Source organism: Oreochromis niloticus, linkage group LG8 (assembly GCF_001858045.2).
Source record: "Oreochromis niloticus isolate F11D_XX linkage group LG8, O_niloticus_UMD_NMBU, whole genome shotgun sequence".
Classification (NCBI taxonomy): domain Eukaryota; kingdom Metazoa; phylum Chordata; class Actinopteri; order Cichliformes; family Cichlidae; genus Oreochromis; species Oreochromis niloticus.
Genome location: NC_031973.2, coordinates 28,570,315 through 28,589,817, shown reverse-complemented (window position 1 = coordinate 28,589,817; position 19,503 = coordinate 28,570,315). Strand labels below are relative to the sequence as shown.

The 19,503-nt window shown below is 45.6% G+C and overlaps 1 protein-coding gene across 1 annotated transcript; it reads right to left on the bottom strand.

The window, feature by feature from the left end:
- Window positions 1–8,439: 8,439 nt before the first annotated feature.
- naglu (N-acetylglucosaminidase, alpha) lies at window positions 8,440–18,796 on the bottom strand. The gene is made up of 6 exons (XM_005471209.4): window positions 18,219–18,796; window positions 14,031–14,178; window positions 13,301–13,447; window positions 13,076–13,161; window positions 10,738–10,994; window positions 8,440–10,543 (listed from the first exon to the last, which is right to left on the bottom strand). The coding sequence occupies exons 1-6, from the start codon at window positions 18,629–18,631 to the stop codon at window positions 9,339–9,341; spliced, it is 2,256 nt and encodes a 751-aa protein (XP_005471266.1). The 5' UTR covers window positions 18,632–18,796; the 3' UTR covers window positions 8,440–9,338.
- Between the last annotated feature and the right edge of the window lie 707 nt (window positions 18,797–19,503).

The following is a 19,503-nucleotide window of genomic DNA, read 5'->3' as shown; positions in this document are numbered from 1 at the left end:
ACATGCATTATTTCAGAGTGACTGTGTTTCCACACTAACATGCATAACATGCATTATTTAGATCCACTGGGGGGAAAACCACCAGCAACAAAAATTATTTAATTCTTGTTAAAGACATTTTCAATCAATCAATTTATAATCACATTTAAAAACAACACAGGTTGACCACAGTGCTGTACATAGTAAAAAAGTATAAAGTAGAACAAACAAACACAAAGAACAATTCACTAGCAGGGACCACATCCTCTGTAACGATGGGCGATGAGGAAGTGTGAACTGGTGCTGCGGTTTGGGGAAGGCCTCGAAGGGGACTGGCAACGGCTCCTGGGCCCAGCAGATCCCCGTGTACTAACGAGAAATGAAGAGAGGGAAAATGGGGGGTGGGGGCATGAAAATGAGGACAGCAGGTATTGGAGAAGGGGGGCTTTTATAGCCTGAGGCCGGAGGGGGCGTGAAGGAGGAGTGGACCCGCTCCTGAAATTAAGATGATATCTCCGCAACAAAACTCAGTGACAATTAAAAGCTAGAGAGTAAAAATGTGTTCAGACGGGTTTTAAAAATGCTGAGTGTTGGAGAGATCGTAATCTGAAGAGGCAGACTGTTCCAAAGGTTGGGCGCAGCGTTCCCAAAGGCCCGGTCTCCTCCGTGTTTCATTCTGCTTCTAGGGACCACTAGAAGCAACTTATCAGCTGACCTGAGAGTTCTGTTTGGAGTATTTTTAGTTATCAGATCAGAGAGGTATGATGGAGCTAATCCATTTAGAGATTTAAAAACAAGCAATAAAATCTTAAAATGAATTCCACAATGTACTGGAAGCCAGTGTAATTGAGCCAAGACTGGGGAAATATGGTCATGTTTACGAGTTGGGCTGCAGCATTCTGAACTAGCTGAAGACGAGAGAGCAGAGCCTGGCTGATACCAAAATAAAGACTATTACAGTCATCAAGCCTGGATGAAACAAATGCATGGATGACTTTCTCCAAGTCAGCAGATGACAATGTTCTTAGTTTTTGCACACTGCAATTAAGAAAGATTAATGACTTAAAAACAAACTTCTACAAAAAGACACAAAACCAAACAAATAGTTTTCATGCGTGTCAAACATGCATCCATCCAAGTGGACAGAGTGAAGAGGAATCACAGCTACACACTGGATAAAGCACAGAATATGACCGCTACAGCGCCCAGGCTCTGCCTCTCCCATTTCCAATGAGCTGGAAGCTTCCTGGTGAGTTCTCCAGAAGAGGTTCTGGGATGTAGGTTTAGCCATTCAAACAGAAAGTGAAGGTGTGCTGAGCCTTTGCACATTCATGTGACTGTCTCGTAGCTAAGGTGCATGACACAAAAGATGATGCTGGGCTTCCTGCAGCCTCCCATTGGATCATTTGAAACTCCAGCTAATCTTACTGACCAGTCAAGCCTCATATAACCATAGATTCAAACAGAGCTCCATTGTGCACACTTTATAAAGCTTTCATCCAAAAACAATTTAGAGTCAGTGAGGCCCTGGCAGTGTGGGGCAGCAGCTGGAAGTAGATTTAAAAAGAAAACAAAAAACCAAGAAACTTTTGTGCGTTAATTGAAGATGAATGAATTTATTTCAAACTCGTGTCACATACATTCTTTCTTTACTTGAAAGAAAAAAGGTTTAATTTGTTCCTGAACCTCATCTGTTCAGACATGTTTACATCAGGATCCAACCGTCCTGCAGCCCAACTTTACTTTTTAGGAACTGGAAGTCACAATGAGGCAAATCCAGGATGTTTTTTGCACACTGGCATGCACCACACTTAAAGAAAAAATCTAATTTTGAGGCTTACTCCAGTTACTTTGAGAGCACACCATTAGTTACCACTAAAGAGTGGACATGCAGCAGCAGAGGGAAAGTGAAGAGTCACAGCAAACTGCAGAGAGGAGAAATTGGTGCATTTGGAGAGCGTAAAACTGCCAAAGCCTCCATGTGCTTCATCATGTGATCCTCAGTTAACATGACGGTGTTCTGATCTTTTCAGCCAATCAGAATCATTTTGGCAGTGTTTGCGTTTTCTGTGTGACATGGGAAGACCTCTGGTAATCTCCTACAATGTTCAGCTGGACAGAGCTGCAGACAGAGGTGTACCATTAAAAAAGTACACCTGAGATGGTTTTAATGAAAGTGTGCTTTAAATACAAACTGTGGTTCACATTAACTGTCCTTTCCTCCAGCACAGTTATTTTGAGTGACAACACTGATTTACTTAAGTGTGTTTGTGTCACTTGAAGGAAACAGTGATGTGTGAATGTGAGGCTGACAGACTGAAAGCTTGCTGTGAGCACTTCCTGTGGAGCAGGTCCAGTTCAGCTCCTCTTCCAGCACTGGACTGAACGTGGACGGTCCCTGAACCCTGGGACTCTGAGCTCTTAAATCGTCTTTGTGGAATTATAAAATGGTCTGAATTTTCATTTACTGGATTTAAAATGTGTGATAAAGAGCCTGAAGAAAAGAGATTAGAGGCGAAAAACAGTGCAACTCCCTCTATATGTTTATTGTTGAAAAAATAATGGATAAACAGTTTGACGAGCTGCGTCATTCCTGACACCAGAACACAGCCATGCTACCTGATTACTACATACTCCTTCTGGTTTTGATTAAAATGATTATGACAGAAACTTTTTTAACCATTTTGGCAATATAGGAGATATTTTGATAATTATTTTTAAATCTGAAAACTTTGTCTTGTAGTGCAGTGGTTGATTTTGAAACTAGCCGCTCCAATCTTGGATGGTTTTAGGGATTAGGAGTGATGGCATTTGGACCAGAGTGTAAAGTACTAGTATCAGGTAAGGCCAGTAAGCAAGCTCCATAGATGTATGGGTGAAGGTTACACTCATAAATACGTGGAAAATGACACTTTTTGTTGTTGTTTTGTTGATGTTTTTATTTGTTTTTAATTCAAGGGACTCAACAAAAGAATTATATTTTTCCCAGAGTGGTTTCTCTTCACTGGGTACGTGTTAAATTCATAATTGAATTACAAATCTCCCTCCTCACACACAAAGTCTTGAATAACTAGCCTCAATCATATCTTAACATAGTACCGTACCACCCCAACAGACCACTTTGCTATCAGACTGCAGGTTTACTTGTGGTTCCTAGAGTATTTAAAAGTAGTTATTATTCATCTCTGGCTCTCTTCCACAGTGTATCCTTGTCCATTCTTCCTCCCCTCACCTCTAACTGGTCTTGGCCGATAATCGCCAAGACCAGTTAGAGGTGGTCATGGCGGGGTTGTCTAACCCTAATCCTGGTTCTACTGGAAGTTTATTCCTGTTAAAAGGGAGTTTTTCCTTCCCATTGTCGGCGAGAGCTCACTTATAGTTGGGGTCTTATTGTAGGGTCTTTAGTTTACAATATAAAGTGATTTGAGGTGACTGTTATTCTGATTTGACGCTATTGAATTGACAGTGATCTTGAGGTCATTGTCAGTGCAGATGCACCTATAGTATCAATTTGAAAATCCTACATCACCTTGTTTCTCAGGTTATTGTGTTCACATATTTGAGTGTCTGGGACCCCCACCTGGGTAGAGTGACAGGAATACCTCAAGCCATTGAGGCTAAGAGGTAAAAAGTTATTTGTTTTCAAAAGAAGAACATTTTGCCTGCCACATGCTGAGGATGCGTTGGGGTAACAGATTATAATGTCCACCCTGTCTTTAAACTTGAGCTGTACTGGTTAGATTACTGGTTAAATTACCATCATTGTATTCATGGTCTTAAGCTGATGAGTCCTCAAAATGTGACCTTTGACAGTTAATAGTATCTTATATATTCCCAGTACGGTACTTGTCAATTTTTGATATGTCAAACCTGACATTTTTGGCGTGCAGTTGTTAGTGCCATTGCCTAGCAACAAAAAGGTTTCTGAGATCGAACCTGCTGGACAGCCAGGTCCTTTATTTGTTGAGTTAGCATGTTCTACCACAGCCATGCTAACCAGCCCTGTTCTGTAGTACTTTGTTATTCACACACAAAAAAAGAGCAGCTGTTCTCTGGTTTGTCAAAATAAACTGCTTTATAACCAGGCAAAGACACCTGGTGTTACCTAAGCTGGGACGTGAACACACTCTACAAACCAAAATAATAATACATGTTGTAATGTTATACACAGGGCAAAGAGTGTACGGTTACATTGTAACTACATGAAACCATTAATAACATTCCTCATTAATGAAGGCATCTCTGAAATATCTTTGAAATGTGCAGTTCTCTATCATATCATCTCTCCACTCCCTTACATATTTCATATGCATCCTCCCCCCCGCCTTGATCGTGGCGTGTGGATACTTCTTTAAGACACTCCAGCTATCCCGGCCACGCCCACAGCTTACATACAAAACAGCTGTGCAAATTTGAAACTAGTGATAGTTTGATCAGAACACGTCACCGAGCTCCCAGTGTATGCCATCCAGGAGGTGTGGGATTGCTGAGAACCAGGGCATGTGGGGCCAGAGAGGGGCCACCAGGACCAGCCGCACCTCCTCGGTCTGGACTCGGCGGAGGACTAAGTGGAGGAGGGAGAAAGGAGGGAAGCCGTACTGGTAGGTAGAAGAATTGAAGGCAGTGTTGTTGCGGCTCCTCCAACCAACGGCCGCGGCAGGCTAAACATGAGGACGCTGAAGACTCGCAGCAGTAAACACATTGGATGCGTTTATGTACTATTTGCTCCTTTTATTCCACATGGTACTGTCCACTATACAAATCAGCTCATGGGATCAAACTCTTAAACAAATGCACAGACTGCAAAAACAAAATAACTACAACTCACAAGGAATTACACCAATTACTATGCCAAACTACAACATTGGCCTATGGCATAAATAAAGCATACATGAAGTTACAGTCAAAAATGCATCAAAATAACTAAAGCTGCGCTCAAGCTGCGGTCAACAGAAGGTTTCCCCTCATGCTCACCCTACCTTTCTGCTCATCAACATCAGATGTGGTGAACAGGTGAGTGCAACCACATTTATCACCTAACACACCCATGAGTCACGCCCCACACCTGTGCACCAATAAAGTGTGTGTATTTAAACCAACCCACTTAATCAAAAAAGGAACAGCTCATATGGCTCCTACAAGTGTGGTGATTCACTGGAGGCAAAAAGGTTGACTTCTGCCCTCCCGAAATGGCCCCAGAGTTCGACCACCTGCGGGTGGAGTCTCCATTTCCCTGGGCTTGGGGCCCCCCTGATGTCCACCTCCGTGCTCAGGGGACTTGGCACATTCACTGCCCTGAGGGAGAGGAATCGGGAGTGAGCCCACTGCCACAGCTTGGTGGCCAGTTTGCAGAGGGGAGGAGAGCCCAGCCCCCTCCCCCCACGCAGGTTGATATAGGCCGCTGCAACCATGCTGTCCATCCAGACAATGACATGGAACCCACAGAGCTGAGGCAGAAAGTCCCGAAGTGCCAGGATCGCGGCCTGCAGCTCTAACATATTGATATGGTGAGATGCCCATGAGCCAGTTCAGCGGCTGTTGACCCCACAGCCTTCGTGGACCACTCCTCATCCTACCAGAGAGGCTTCTGAAGAGACCAGCTGGCGGTCAGTCACTAGACCCATTGCCTGGCCCTGTTGGAGATTGGACGGGTCACTCCACCAACATAAAGCCCAGTGGAGACCCTGGGAAACGACCACCCTGCTCTGGTGGGAGCGCTGTGGACGCAGGCCGAGACTTAGCAGACGATGCTGGACTGGTCTTGTGCAGGAATGCCAATGGGACCACCTGCACTGTTGCAGCCATCAGGCCCATGAGGTGGAGACACAGGCCCCAGGTCACCCAAGAGTGGAGGGTAAAGTGGTCTAGGCTCGTCCTGAGGACCCATTTCCATTCCGCCGTGAGGGACACTGAGAACCAGACGGAGTCCAGGGACATGCCCAGGAAAACTGGGGTTTGGGATGGTTCCAGCCTGCAATTATAGGGATTCAGGCAGAGCCCCAGAGCCTGAATATGGGAGACCAGGAGGTTAAGGTGGCTGCTACAGTGATCTGCTGACGAGGCGCAGACCAGCCAGTCGTCCAGGTAATTCAAGACTCTGAGGCCCCACAGTCTCATTGGAGCTAGGGCTGCATCTATACAAGACGCCCATCCCGCTTGGGGACCATGAAGTAGCGGGGGGGAAAAAAACGGCTTCGTGGTACCCAGTGTCTACCTCCCGTATGGCTCCCTTTGCTAGCAGTGTCGCCAGTTCTTCCCGCAGTACGAGGGCCTGCTGGGGGTCGTCCACTGAGGTAAAGGTCTGGATGGTCGTTACGTTGGGTCTGCAGTAAAACTGCAGGCAGAAACCCTGGGTCATGGTGGAAACCACCCAGGGGTCCACCCTGAGAGCCAACCAGGCCACCCTGGTCTGCCTGTGCTGCAGACAGGGGAGGGGGCTGGGTGGCCTGGCTCAAAGAGATGTAGGAAGGGAGGGGGGCAGCTGGAGGATGGCTAAGCCTTGGCTTCACCTCCTCCCTGCCTCCCCTGTTTGCAGCCACCGCGCTTATGAAAGGCCTTCAGCTGGGGCTGGAGATCTCCAGGGCCCCAAGGTGGAGCCTTGGAGGCAGGTTGTGGCACGGAAGCTCAGTGCCTCCCCACTCTGGCCGAATGCCTGTGCAGGCCCTGTGACATTTCCTGAGCAGCACGGCGATTGTCTGTAGCTTGCTGCAGGAACTGGGCCGCCACTGGTCTGAATATGGCTGTAGGGTCAACCGGCAGCTTCATCAGGCAGTCCTAGTTACCCTGCCAGAGCCAGGACTGTGACAGTCAGAGGTCACGGCATGCCACCCAGAATGAGGCTAAGAAGCAGCCGGTAGCTATGGCTTGCTTCCTTGATGAGCGAGGCTATGTGCGAGGAAGCAGCCACCAGCTCCCCTGCACTGTCTGGGTCCCCAGGACTCGCTTGCAACTGACGAGTGCAAAGTGCCGCAAGTTGAGCAACAAGATGGCCGTCGAGTTGGATAGACAAGCCTGGGTCACCATAGCCCTGTGTAGCTCAGCCAACAGCGAGTCCATCACCCTCACGTCCCTTTTAGGGCATACAGCCATCCCCAGGAGGGAGCCCTAGGGGGGTGACCAGAGGCGGATCCAATAGGGGCAGGGGGGCCACAGGCAATCTGCTCCTGGCCATGCATGGCAGCAAACTGTCTGCAGGAGCCTCGACTGCCTGCAGTATGTTTTTTCGTACCTCTGACCTGTCTTTGAAAAATCGAGCACAGGCCTCTCTAGTCCGTGCTGGCAAAATAAAACAATTTAAACAAATTCAGGGGTTCCCTGGCTAGCATGCCCATTCTGTAATGGCATGGAAATGCCACACTTCAAACAATTTTGGGATGTAGGGCCACCATACTTCTGGCTCAAACCAAGGGGGCGGGGCTAACCCAGAAAGCACTCTGCTACTATCAGGTAAGCAGGCACGAGCTGCTACATTTTTCTCCCTTCACTGTTTATTTAACATAGTGTGTTCGCTTTTTTCCTTTGTTTTTTTCCCCCTAGGTGTGTGGAACGCTTAGAACTTTAGGCAAAAAGAGTGAACGATCGAGTAAGGCTCCGTAAACCTGCGAACTGCAGCTGCTCTGCCCCCCCTCTTTGGAACTCCCTTCCTCCTGCCTCTATTTGCTTAACGTTTCATCCTTATTATTTTGTAAATTGTTATGTTTGCTGTTGTTATTGCTTGTGTAGTGTCCTTGAGTGTTTTGAAAGGCGCTTTCTTAAATAAAATGTATCATCATCATTATTATTATTATTATTATTTTGAGTTAAGGGCTCATGGATAGGCAGGTAGGCTGCCGAGACAGACTCCCACAGGCGGACACCACGCCGACACACACACACACACACACACAGTACCACTCATAGGTACCACACTCAATCTGTCACACACGCACATACACAAGAGGAGATCAAACGATCACCGCTTTCACGGTTGCAAAGCTGCTTCTTACGTAAGCTGTGGGTGTGGCTGGGCTAGCCGGAGAGTCTTAAAGAAGTATCCACACGCCACGACCTGGCGGGGGGTCATACCCTGTGCATATGGATTATGTAACAGAGTGGAGAGATAGTCTCCATATGATAGAGAACTGCACATTTCAGAGATATTTTAAAGATGCCTCCATTAATGAGGAATGTTATTAAAGGTTTCACGTAGCTTCTAAAATACACACAAAGTATTTTTTGGACAGGGTTCAATTTTTAAGTTATGCTCCATTTTAAATGCTTTCTCCACTGGTTTTTAAATGTTCATAAAGGCAGTGTACCGTGCCCAAGCTTGCAGCTCACGTCCTGCTACTTTGTGCTGGACTGTTTCTGGGGCACCTTTGCACAGGCTGAGTCCTGTGATCTACGGTTCGAGGGCTCAGTTCTGATCAATGTGATGAACACAGTTGTATTTCTGAAAAAGTAACTGATTCACATGACATGTCAAAATCTGACAGGTGTTTATTTTGATATAAAAATATATTTTTGAATCAGAATAATCATTCAGACAAGAATACATGAGCTTGTCAGCTTTATCGTTCATTGCTAAATACAAATTCATCTGTTTGGAAAACCTTTGTGGATTATCACTACGTTTAACTGAACATGTTAGGCAGGAGCTCTAAATACAGGAGAAGGTTGTTAAACAGTGTCTGAAGCAACCAAACAGTTTGATAAGTAGGACACTGGCCTCATGTTCTGCCTTTACTTAATGTCAGGTCTATAAAACATATTCTCGTCTCTCATTTCGTTTAGAAAAAACAACAAGAAAAAAGATGACAATATCCAAATTAAATTCAGACTAATGCAAAACAGAGTCACTTTCTAAAAACAGCATATTATTCACAAGTAGAGTTTTCTAGAAGGTCCTTGAGTTTACCAGAAGTGCGCACTTAAAGTTTAACATGTCCAATATTTGCTTTCTGTGCAACTAAAGATGGAGATCAGACTACTTCCTTGCTACATTTAGCCACTAACAGTAGCCGGACACTGACGTGCACATTTCAGGTACACAGCAGGTTTGTAAGCCACTTTTATGCATGCAGACTGGATTGAACATATCCAGACTTTCTACAATTGAACTGCAGATTGGAGATTCTGATCAGTCTTCTCGAATTAATCTGAAATGGTGAATATGTGCATTTCTTAACATGTGAAACATTTTCCTTAAGATCTGTTCAGACAAAACCACCTGTTGCTGATTTCACTGTGTGGGCAAAAAACAGATTGTTCCTGTAAACCCAAGCAGTTCGTTCGGGGGATGGCCGAGGACAACTGAAAGTGGACGAACACATTCTTCAAGCTGTTACTTGCAAGTTTTCCAAAAATGTACTCTCTGCTCACTATAGCCTGTTTAGGGCCTGCGGATAGTACTTGAGGAAGATCCTATAAGCAATCTCGTACGTGTCTCCCTGAGGTTTGGTCGGGTACTTTCTGCCGTTGTAAATGAATCCTTTTTCTATTTGGAATACCGCCTGGTTGAAGGCAGCCTGCTTGAAGGGTTGTCCGCTGTTCAGGCATTCCACCAACGTTTGGACAAACAGGCCCCATCGCTGGGCATAGTAGTCCTCCATGAGCCCCCCCCACTCTTTGCTGGCATAGTCCAGGATCTCACCACTGGGACCCCAGAGAGTGATCTGGTTTCTGGCATTCATGTCATAGAGCTGCGCCTCCTTGTCATCCACGGCGAGGGACCGAGCTCGCTCCAGCCACGCCCCCAACAGGAAGTTTCGGTTGCTACTCAGCAAACGATTGAGCTCCGGCAAGAGGTCATAGACTAGCACACCACCTGCAGTCAGCAACTCTGACAGGTTTTGCTTCTTGAAAGCATCTGCAATATCTCGATAAAAGGACGTAGTCAGTACTTGTAGCACCTCCCGTGTCACATCCACAAGATCGTATCTGAATGTCTCTTTGGACATAAGAGAAGGAGCTGCATCCATGATGAGTTTCCAAGCTTTGTACAAGTCAGCGGGGTCATACCAAAGCCCAGTGTTCATTTGAAAGGATGGTCTGCGGACCAGTGGGCTGTGGTTGTGGTTTCGGTAGTGTGGGTCAGTGCAGTTGTAAATGCTGGCAAACAGGAGCCTCCATGCAGTAGTCAGGCTCTCTTGTGTATTTCCATAGCGACGTATGGCATAGAGCGACACCCACTTGGCCAAGTTGACTGGCTCTTTGCGCCAAGCCAGCTCACTCATCAGTTCATACGTCACAGGATTCTGCTCAATGCCTTCTGGTGTCATGCCTATGCCTACTAAGGTGGAGTTTGGGAAATGCAAGGCTTTAAAAGGGCCTGAATTGATGCTCTCAACCGTACCAAACAGCCCACTGTTGCCCCCAAAGTTCTGCAACATACACCAAATGAAAGGCTGCCCATAGAAAGACTCTGTGTAGGAGAAGATTGGCTCGGTCTCTGCAAACAGGTCCAGCACAATCATCCGCCCAAGGGGCACTCCGTGTAGTAGGGCCTGAATCTGGGCTGGTTTCCAGAACGCTGCATCGCTGAAAAACAGCCAACCTTGCATCAGCCAGACTGCCTGCGGATCAACTGGAGAGAAAAACATTTGGATAAGGCTGAGACAATAGAACAGTTCTTGAACATGGCTCAAAATCAGCAGGGAGCTTGAGCAAGCTGTCTGTGCAAGAAAGTTGTACAACAGGTCATTGGTGGGCCAACAAACTAGGGCAATTATTGTACTTGGACCCAGAAATTGTCACGGTTCAGACAGCTGATTCACTCACCTGCTGTCATTGAGGCAAAGACAGAGCGACTGACAGCAGACAGGTAGGCGGGGTCAGAGGAGGGTGGAGTCATTTCATTGAAGGTGTCAGTGCTGTAAATGTGATCCGTCCCAAATTGCTTCAGCACTTGGGACAGATACAGGGAACCAATGTGGTGGAAAAGGGGGTCTTGTGGGTCTAAGACAAGCGAACATGAGTAGCTGCAGTTGAAATGAGACCACGGCCCCAATCTGGTTACCCTGGCCTCTGGATACAGCCTGAAACACAAGCAAGCAGCAATACAAACTCTACATTCACAGAATGGTCACATGAAATAAATTTGGCAGACACAGAGACGCAGTTTGCTGCTTTTAATACAGGACAGAAACTAACAAACCAATTCAAACAATTCTGACTACCAGGAAAAGTAATTAAAGCGTTTCTGGTTTTAAATTCTAAAACGGAGATTAACAAGACAAAAACAGTGCAGATAAAAATAATTGGAAAAAGGCAGCTTCATCAGTAAAGGCAAGCATGTTATAAGAATGCCTGAGCTTTCTCATATCTACATCTTAGGCAGCCAGATTTGACACATTTCAGTATCATTTTTGAATAATACAGATTGTGCTGGGACAAACTACAGATCCAACATGGATCCAGATGGGATGATTTGGGAAATCAGATCTACCGCGACTCCGTTTTGGATCCATTGTGCTGTGTAAGTGGACTAACCCGGGCACGCTTTGATGATCTGTTATGGAGCCTACCGTACTGTGTGGCAGTATGGTTCTGTGGTCTGGTTCTTTTTATCAGTGGAAAATATCCAGAGTTTCAGAATCGTTGCCTCTTTTGATGAAATGTAATTATTTAATTCCAACATGAAATGCTCAAAAACAGACCGAGAAACTTAATCTTTGTAAGAGATGGTGGTATAGTGGGTTTAAAACAGGCTAGCTGAGATGAAGACGAGAGTTCATTAAATGCTACTCCTAATATTCCTAACTTTACTAGTAACAAAGGAACTCTTCACATTTGGCAAGTGAAAGCCATTTGAAGGGTATGGGAGTAGGTAGAGCAACATAGCAACAAGCACAGCAGCTTCACTGGGAAAGGTTACAGAGCTTTGATTAGCAGCTAGCTTTCATTTTAACCAAGGTAAATGGACTGGTACTTGTAGCGCCTTTCTACTGAACTTGAGCACTCAAAGAACTTTTTTTCTCCCATCTGGTCACAAATAGAAACACTGTGTGAATGTATCTTTAGTTAACGTTTATCTAACACTCACACAGACAGGATTCAGCATCTCACCCAAGAATCACTTGATACGGGAGGAGCCTGAGATCGACCCACCAACCTGTGGATTAGTATGTGACCCGCTCTACCACCTGGGCCATAGTCACCCAGGTAGCGGCCTGTTAGTAACTTTTATTGCAATGATCAATGTCTTCTGGGTTTTGGTGCCAAATGACTGTCTCGGGATATTTGCATAACATGTTTCATTGGCTAGCAGCTACATTTGTGTGTTTGAATAAACACACATGTGCTCTGATTGGCTGGCACTTCCAAAGTTAAACAGCATGAGCAAAGCAGACCAACAGATCCATAGTTCAGTTTGGCAGCTCGTGACGTCACTCCAACCAAAGTGAATGAGAAGCGAGCGTGTCAAAGCCTGAAATGCATCCATGTGAAACCTGCCTCACAACATCCTCAGAGCTTTCTCCACCTCAGGTCGAGATCACTGCGTTTCCTTATATGTGGCACTACCAGCATGCGTATGGTGGTAAGCACAAAACTGGCAGCTGCGCATGTTAGATAAACGTGATGGTAATGTTGCATGTGTACTTACTTCTTTCACAAGGTAAGAATAAGACTCAGTGATCAGTTTGTCAGAAGGACAGTAACAGCATACATGGACTAGATTTAACTACATTCAAGTACAAATTAGTGATACTTGGTCTTCTTGATAATATTTCACTACATGTAACAGTAACATCATTAACACACAGGCAGACTGCATTGCTCATTATTAAATTAACTGGTCAAGTTGATGGTTAGTAGTTGCAGAACCTGCAGAACTTCTCACTCCTATCGACACTTTGTGTTCAGCTGGGAGTTGTTCTGAAAGTGCTATATAAATAAATTGCTTGCTTGCCCCACTCTAGTCCCAACGCTGTAACGACAGATACAGCATTACATATCTGTAAGAAAAAATAAATACCTGCAGCCAATCATACTAGTTTATATAATATTTAATGCTAGCACTGGTTTGGCTGTAAGTACCTATAAGACTAAAGTTTGCTGTGGCACAGAGCAGAAAATGATGCGTGAAAATGCTGAGAAACAAACAAAGAAGAGTGACCTGAGGATTCCTTTGGGGATGTTTCCAGAGAAGGCTGGCAGCACAGGAATCATGCCAAAGGATCTCATCCGCTCTAAAATCTTAAACTGGAAAAAGTGAGGAAAAAGTGATGTGAGATGACTGGGCCCACAGCAGCATCTCAGCGTACATTCAACTTGGTTTAAAAACAAATGGCTTTGGTCCATTGACATGTTGCTGTATTGAGCTGTGTTGAGGTTTTATTACTTGAAGGTAGAGCTGGTTCACGTGCCAGGACTGCGGCAGAGGTCCAGCAAACTTGAACAAGTTTGCCATACGGTTCCAGGCAAGGAACGCCGGGCCGGAGAAGAACTCTTCTATCTCTGACTGGTTTAACCCAAGAGCACGGTAAACCTAAAAACAACAAGAGCAGCTGCTAAACACTCACAGTCGGCATTTTGCATCCATCCATCCATTCGCTTCCACTTATCCTTTTCAGGGTCGCGGGGGCGCTGGAGCCTATCCCAGCTGTCATAGGGCGAGAGGCGGGGTACACCCTGGACAGGTCGCCAGTCTGTCACAGGGCTAACACATAGAGACCGACAACCATTCGCATTCACACCTATGGGCAATTTGGATTGATCAATTAACCTATCCACACTAACTGCATGTCTTTGGACTGTGGGAGGAAGCTGGAGATCCTGGGGAGAACCCACGCAAACACGGGGAGAACATGCAAACTCCACACAGAAAGACCCCGGCCTGATGGTGGAATTGAACTCAGGACCTTCTTGCTGTGAGGCAACAGTGCTTCTTATCATACTGGCTTCTGGCTGAGCCTGTTCTCCAACTGTAACTTCTTCCTGTACTGCTCAGAGAATTATGCCAACCAGCTGTTTAACATACTACAGAATTGAAGTCCAAAACCTGATCTAGTCCTGATTCATATCATTGCAAGAGCTGCAGAAAAAACAGCTGAACTTTCAGACTTCCTTACCTCCTGCCACAGGGCTTCTTGGCCAGTGAAAGCCAGCGGCAGATTGATTCCATTCAGTGCCATCCAATCAATCTCTCTCTCCCATCTCGGCCAGTCCCACCACACGGAGGAATAACTAAAGGTGCAGACGTTCTGATAGTACCGGAATCTAGATACAAATACACAAATATGGTGGCTTATTAATGCATTTTATTTAATACAGAAATATAATATAAATGTAGTTTAATGTTTAGTATAATGTTGTGATTGATAGTTTGCGGTGTTATTGCTGTATTAGAACTGTTTCTTTTTCAATACCCTGTAAAGCCACACTACTCCTGCTTTATACGTATGATGGCTGAGCTCTATATCATGTTTTAAAGACATGATGATAAAAACAGTATGTGTTACATTAGACATTTCATCAGTAAAACTGTAATACTATTTATATCTGTCCTCAAAATATACTCTAAATCACACAGCCCGGTCCCCTCCATCACTCTGCACCTCCAGCTCTCCTCACACTCAAAGTTCTCCAGCAGAATGAAGGGAGGCACCGAAGTCTGAAGGTGTGCATCAGCTTAACGCTGCAAGTGCATCGTTGCAGTGGTTGACAGTGGTGATCTGTTGAAAAAAAAAACACATGGAGAAAAAGGTGGCTGCAAACTGTTGTGTTTCTGTGACTGCCTGGCTGTCCTACAAAGCAGGATTGGGAGCTATCCAGGTAACCTCAGGGTTAAAACTGGGTAATACATCCTAATAGGCTAGAGCAGGGGTGGGCAATCTCAGTCCACAAGGGCCGGTGTCCCTGCAGGTTTTAGATCTCACCTTGGGTCAACACACCTGAATCACATGATTAGTTTGTTACCAGGCCTCTGGAGAACTTCAGGACATGTTGAGGAGCTAATTTAGCCATTTAAATCAGCTGTGTTGGTTCGGGGACACATCTAAAACCTGCAGGGACACCGGCCCTCGTGGACTGAGATTGCACACCCCTGGGCTAGAGCCTATCGCCTATTAGGGTGAGAGGCAGGGTACACCCTGGACAGGTCTGTCCCTGTCTTGAACCCGGGCCCTTTCAGCATATAGGTGTCCTGTGAGGTACACCAGTGACCCGGCGACTTTAACAACAGGAACACCTTTGAATACAAAGGTCCATACAGTCCAGACCTAATCAGCATCATTCACTGTCATTCCTTCAGCTGTACTGTTTGTGAGCGGTTGGATTCAAAGCCACTCTTTGACACATGAAGTGTTACATTTGTTTCAACTTTTTGGAGTGACTGCACCGTTTGCTCAACATGTGACCTGATGAGTCTTAAGTAAAGAGTTACAACACCAACATATAATAAACTTTTCATATAATTGAATTTTATTTACAGGGCACCTAATCACAACAAGGTGCTTAAATATAGCACTGAAGTTTAAACAGGAACATTAAACAGAAAAACACATGTCATAAATAAAGCTACAACACTTGAGACAAGTGAGAGTGGGTGTAGACACTCCCTGTATGATGCTGAAGGATTACACACTGCTCCCCACAACTATGTTACAGACATGAGCAAAACAAACTGAACCACACATGCTGCCGATTGTTCAGCCCAGCCACTCTGCACATGACATAGCTGCAGTGAGCTGATGCGGGTCTAATGCACAACAGACAACTGAAAGGAAGAGTCCTTTAAAGGGCCTGGCGGCAGTACAAGCGCTCACAGAAAACAATGACAAATGTGTGACAACGCTCCATTTCTCATGCACCCGGGTCTTGTTGGGTTGTGGGCAGCGAGGCTGAGAATCATACGCCCCGCCCCCAAATACTGTCGTCATTTTATTCAAATATGGACAGTGCCCCGGCATCGTCCTGTGCGTAGTTTGAACCTGTCACAAAAGCACTTGATGTGCAATTGCTCTTAGGTGACGGACAACTATAGGAACCGTTGATTGTCGTGATGCCATCGGGGGCTGTGACTGCAACAGGAACAGGTCCACTCTGTGGTGAAGAGTTCTCGGGAACTACTGAGAGGAGCTGGCAAACATCACGGGTGTGAAGTGGATTTGGTGGGAAAACAGCATTTTGCTTAGTTCGGTAAAAGTAAACTGTAATTTAATTTGACAGCAGGAGTTCTTTACAGCACCGGAGCAGCCTGGGGTGCTCTGTAACATCATCAGTAGTGAACCTCCGAACCATTGCTATCTGTGACTACATGGAGCTTAAACCTGAACAGGAAAATGTGACATGAAATGTATGAGTTTTTTTTAATCCAAGTTTTAAATATATAGTGAATTAAAAATGTAAAAACACTAGTAAAGTAAAAGGTGGACAACAAATAAAGAACTGACAGACTGAGATTTGTTTACCTTCCTGTTACATGTTAATGGAGCTGCGACACTATGAGTGCAGCGGCCTAAAAGCTCTGTCACCCTCTGTAAGGACCAGGCCAGGGGTCGGCAACCTGCGGCTCCGGAGCCGCATGCGGCTCTTTAGTCCACATACTGCGGCTCCGCCTGGTTTGGGCAAGTAAATTAGAAGTATTTCGCTGAAGTGTATTTTATTTATGTTAGTTCTTTTTAACTCGTAGTTCTAAATTGGAAGATTATTGTGATATTAAAATATAACAATAAAATTATATTCTATTATTTTTTCATCGCTCAAAATAAGCGTCACACTCGCGGAAGCCGGTGTACCCGCCGAAACGCCGTGCATTTATTGAGACTTTCAACCCCAGGTAGGCCAATTATGGATCTTCGGATCCACATTATGTCAGCAGCTGTTCTCCACCGTGAACTATGTTAAAGACAAACACCGTTGACGCCTGACAGATGACAGCTTACAGTCCTGTGTAAACTGACTTCGTATAGCCCCGATTTGCGGACTCTGTGCGCAGAGGTTCAGGAGCAGAAGTCCCATTGTAAACAAATCACGGCAGACCCGACGATGTTTCCATGAACACGCTTTTGAGCATCTCTTTATTGACCACTTTTCACACACGGTTGCTGTACGCATACAGCCGGCTGTAGCTTCGCAGCTCACAGCCCGACATACACCACCAACAACACAACAGCACAGATAGCGCAGACGTAAAGGCAGCGAGGCGTGATTGCGGGTGCCGCTCAGGTGTGTCCGCCTCCCCTGCAGCGGCACTGCAGACCACGCCCCGCCGCACGCATTAACCAGGTAAAATTCATATTTAGGCAGAATTTTGCAAATATCTATTTTTCATTTTTCAGCAGCATAGAGCTTTTTTTCCAATTATTTTTTAAAAGTCAGGTCAAGGCTCCAACAGCCCAAAGGCGATATAAGGGAGGCGGCTGACAACAGTTTTTGTTTGCTACATGGATCATTTTAGTTCAGCTGGGTGTCTTTGCTTTTGTTATATTTCTTTAAGAGTTCAAAATGTGTTGATTACATAAATAAAATGTAATTTTCTCTGTAGCACTTCATGGATTTCATAAGCAGCACACCTTAGTTGTTCACACAAAGCATAAAAAACAATATATACAGTGTTATCTTCATTTTAGATGTCAAAAAGTATTTGCGGCTCCCAGTGTTTTCTTTTGCGTGGAAACCGGGTCCAAGTGGCTCTTTGGGTGTTAAAGGTTGCAGACCCCTGGACCAGGCCATTATTTTGGGAAAACTAAAAATATTGAAGTCACGTAGCCAATGACCTGTGAATGCCATAATGTTTTATAGCTTATACTCTCACTATACTCACAAAACACACACTTCCTGGAGTGAGACAGAAACATTTTGAGCCCATTCAAATATCACCTTTAAAATAAGAATTCTTTTAAAATGCATGTTTTTTTGTAGTTGTGGTCGCTTTGTTTTCCTTTGTTTGTTTGTTGCATTTTTTAACATGTTCAAAATAAAGATTCAATTCAATGCATGTGGCAGATATTGCCCACACTTCAAGTTCTGGGGGGTCTAAAAGCATTACAGCTGATCCGATGTCTGTGTGGGGAGCGCACACACTTTCTTTCCTCCTGTTGTTTGCTGTATGTGATCAGGAAGTGTCAGTTTGTTGTCTCTGACATGGAAATGAAACGTGAGCTGCTCACAGTTTGGACACGCAGTCTGACCAGGCGAAGCAGTCAGACTTTGACACCAACATCTGCCTTTGTTTGTCAGGACTCTGCGCATTAAACAGTTCACAGGTCTCTTCTAAGCCTGCAGAAACCTTTGTGAGGACGGTGCGGGTCACTGACCTGTGCGGGGTGCTGATGCGCAGGACGCCGGTGAGCTTTGGCAAAGGTCTGGGCAGATCCAGCTGATTCCCGGACCAGGAAACGTGGCAGTTGCAAAAATACTTCAAATAATTATAAATCCCGGAGGCCACGGCCACCCCGGTGCTGCCTGTGGCGACGACCCTGTTGTTTTTGGTGGACCTGAGCTCGCACACGTCCAGGCTGTCGTTGGAGAGGCTCCCGTTGACTGACACGATGAACTCGGCCGATCTGTTCCCCAGCAGCCGCCTCAGCAGCTCGGTCACCGCTCTGCCCTGCGCTCGGTCGCTGGCTCTCGGTCTGATGTGGTCCAGAGAAGGAAACCTGCAGCGTGCGCTTACACACAGGCTCCAGACGAGCAACAGAGCCAAACAGCAGCCGCTTCCGCCTGACATTTTGAGCCCTGTCCACGGGAGACACTTTCCCACCGTTGCATAAGTTTAAAAACCAGTTTATTTGTCTATTTGCGGAGAACCAGGAAGAGTTGCTTTACCAAAAGCCTGCTGGCCAATCAGAGAAAGCGCTGCGGCCTCTGTTGACTGTCAGCCAATCGGCGAGTGTTGTTTCCCTAAAGCTTTTTGGCATGTGATCAGTTTGTCACATGACAGTAAACTTAGAGAAGTGTTGTGCGAGTTACTGTTAAACTGCAAATAAAGCAGCTACAGAGCCAGTGTTACCGACAGCACCGACGCTTTAAACACAGCTCAGCAGAATCACAGACTTTATTAATCCCAGAGCTGTCATAGCAGCAAATATACAACAAACATCAAGCACTCATATAAAATCAATGGAGAAACAAAGATATGATGGGTAAATAGATGAATATAGAGATATAAATATAAGAGGACTACTATGTGTGTCGTGGTGTACAAAGTGACAGGGGGCACTGAGGTGTGATCAGTTCTGTTCCACATGTGTGGATCTGACCCAAGTGGATGAATTGAAGAGTCTGACAGCAGCAGAAGGAGCAACGTCCTGTAACGTTGCCTCAGACAGCCGGGTTGAAGGAACCTGTTGCTGAAACTGCTCTTCAGATTGTCCAGTGTGTTATGGAGGGGGTGGGAGTCCCTGTCCATGATTACCAGCAGTCCTGCCAGCATTCTGTCACCGACCACCTCCTCCAGGGTGGAGAGCTTCACGCCAACAACAGACTCGGCCCTCCAGATGAGTTGGTTCAGTCTGTTTGTGTCCTTTGCTTTGATGCCTGCACCCCAGCACGCCACAGCAAAGAAGATGGTGCTGGCAACAGACTGATAAAACATATAGA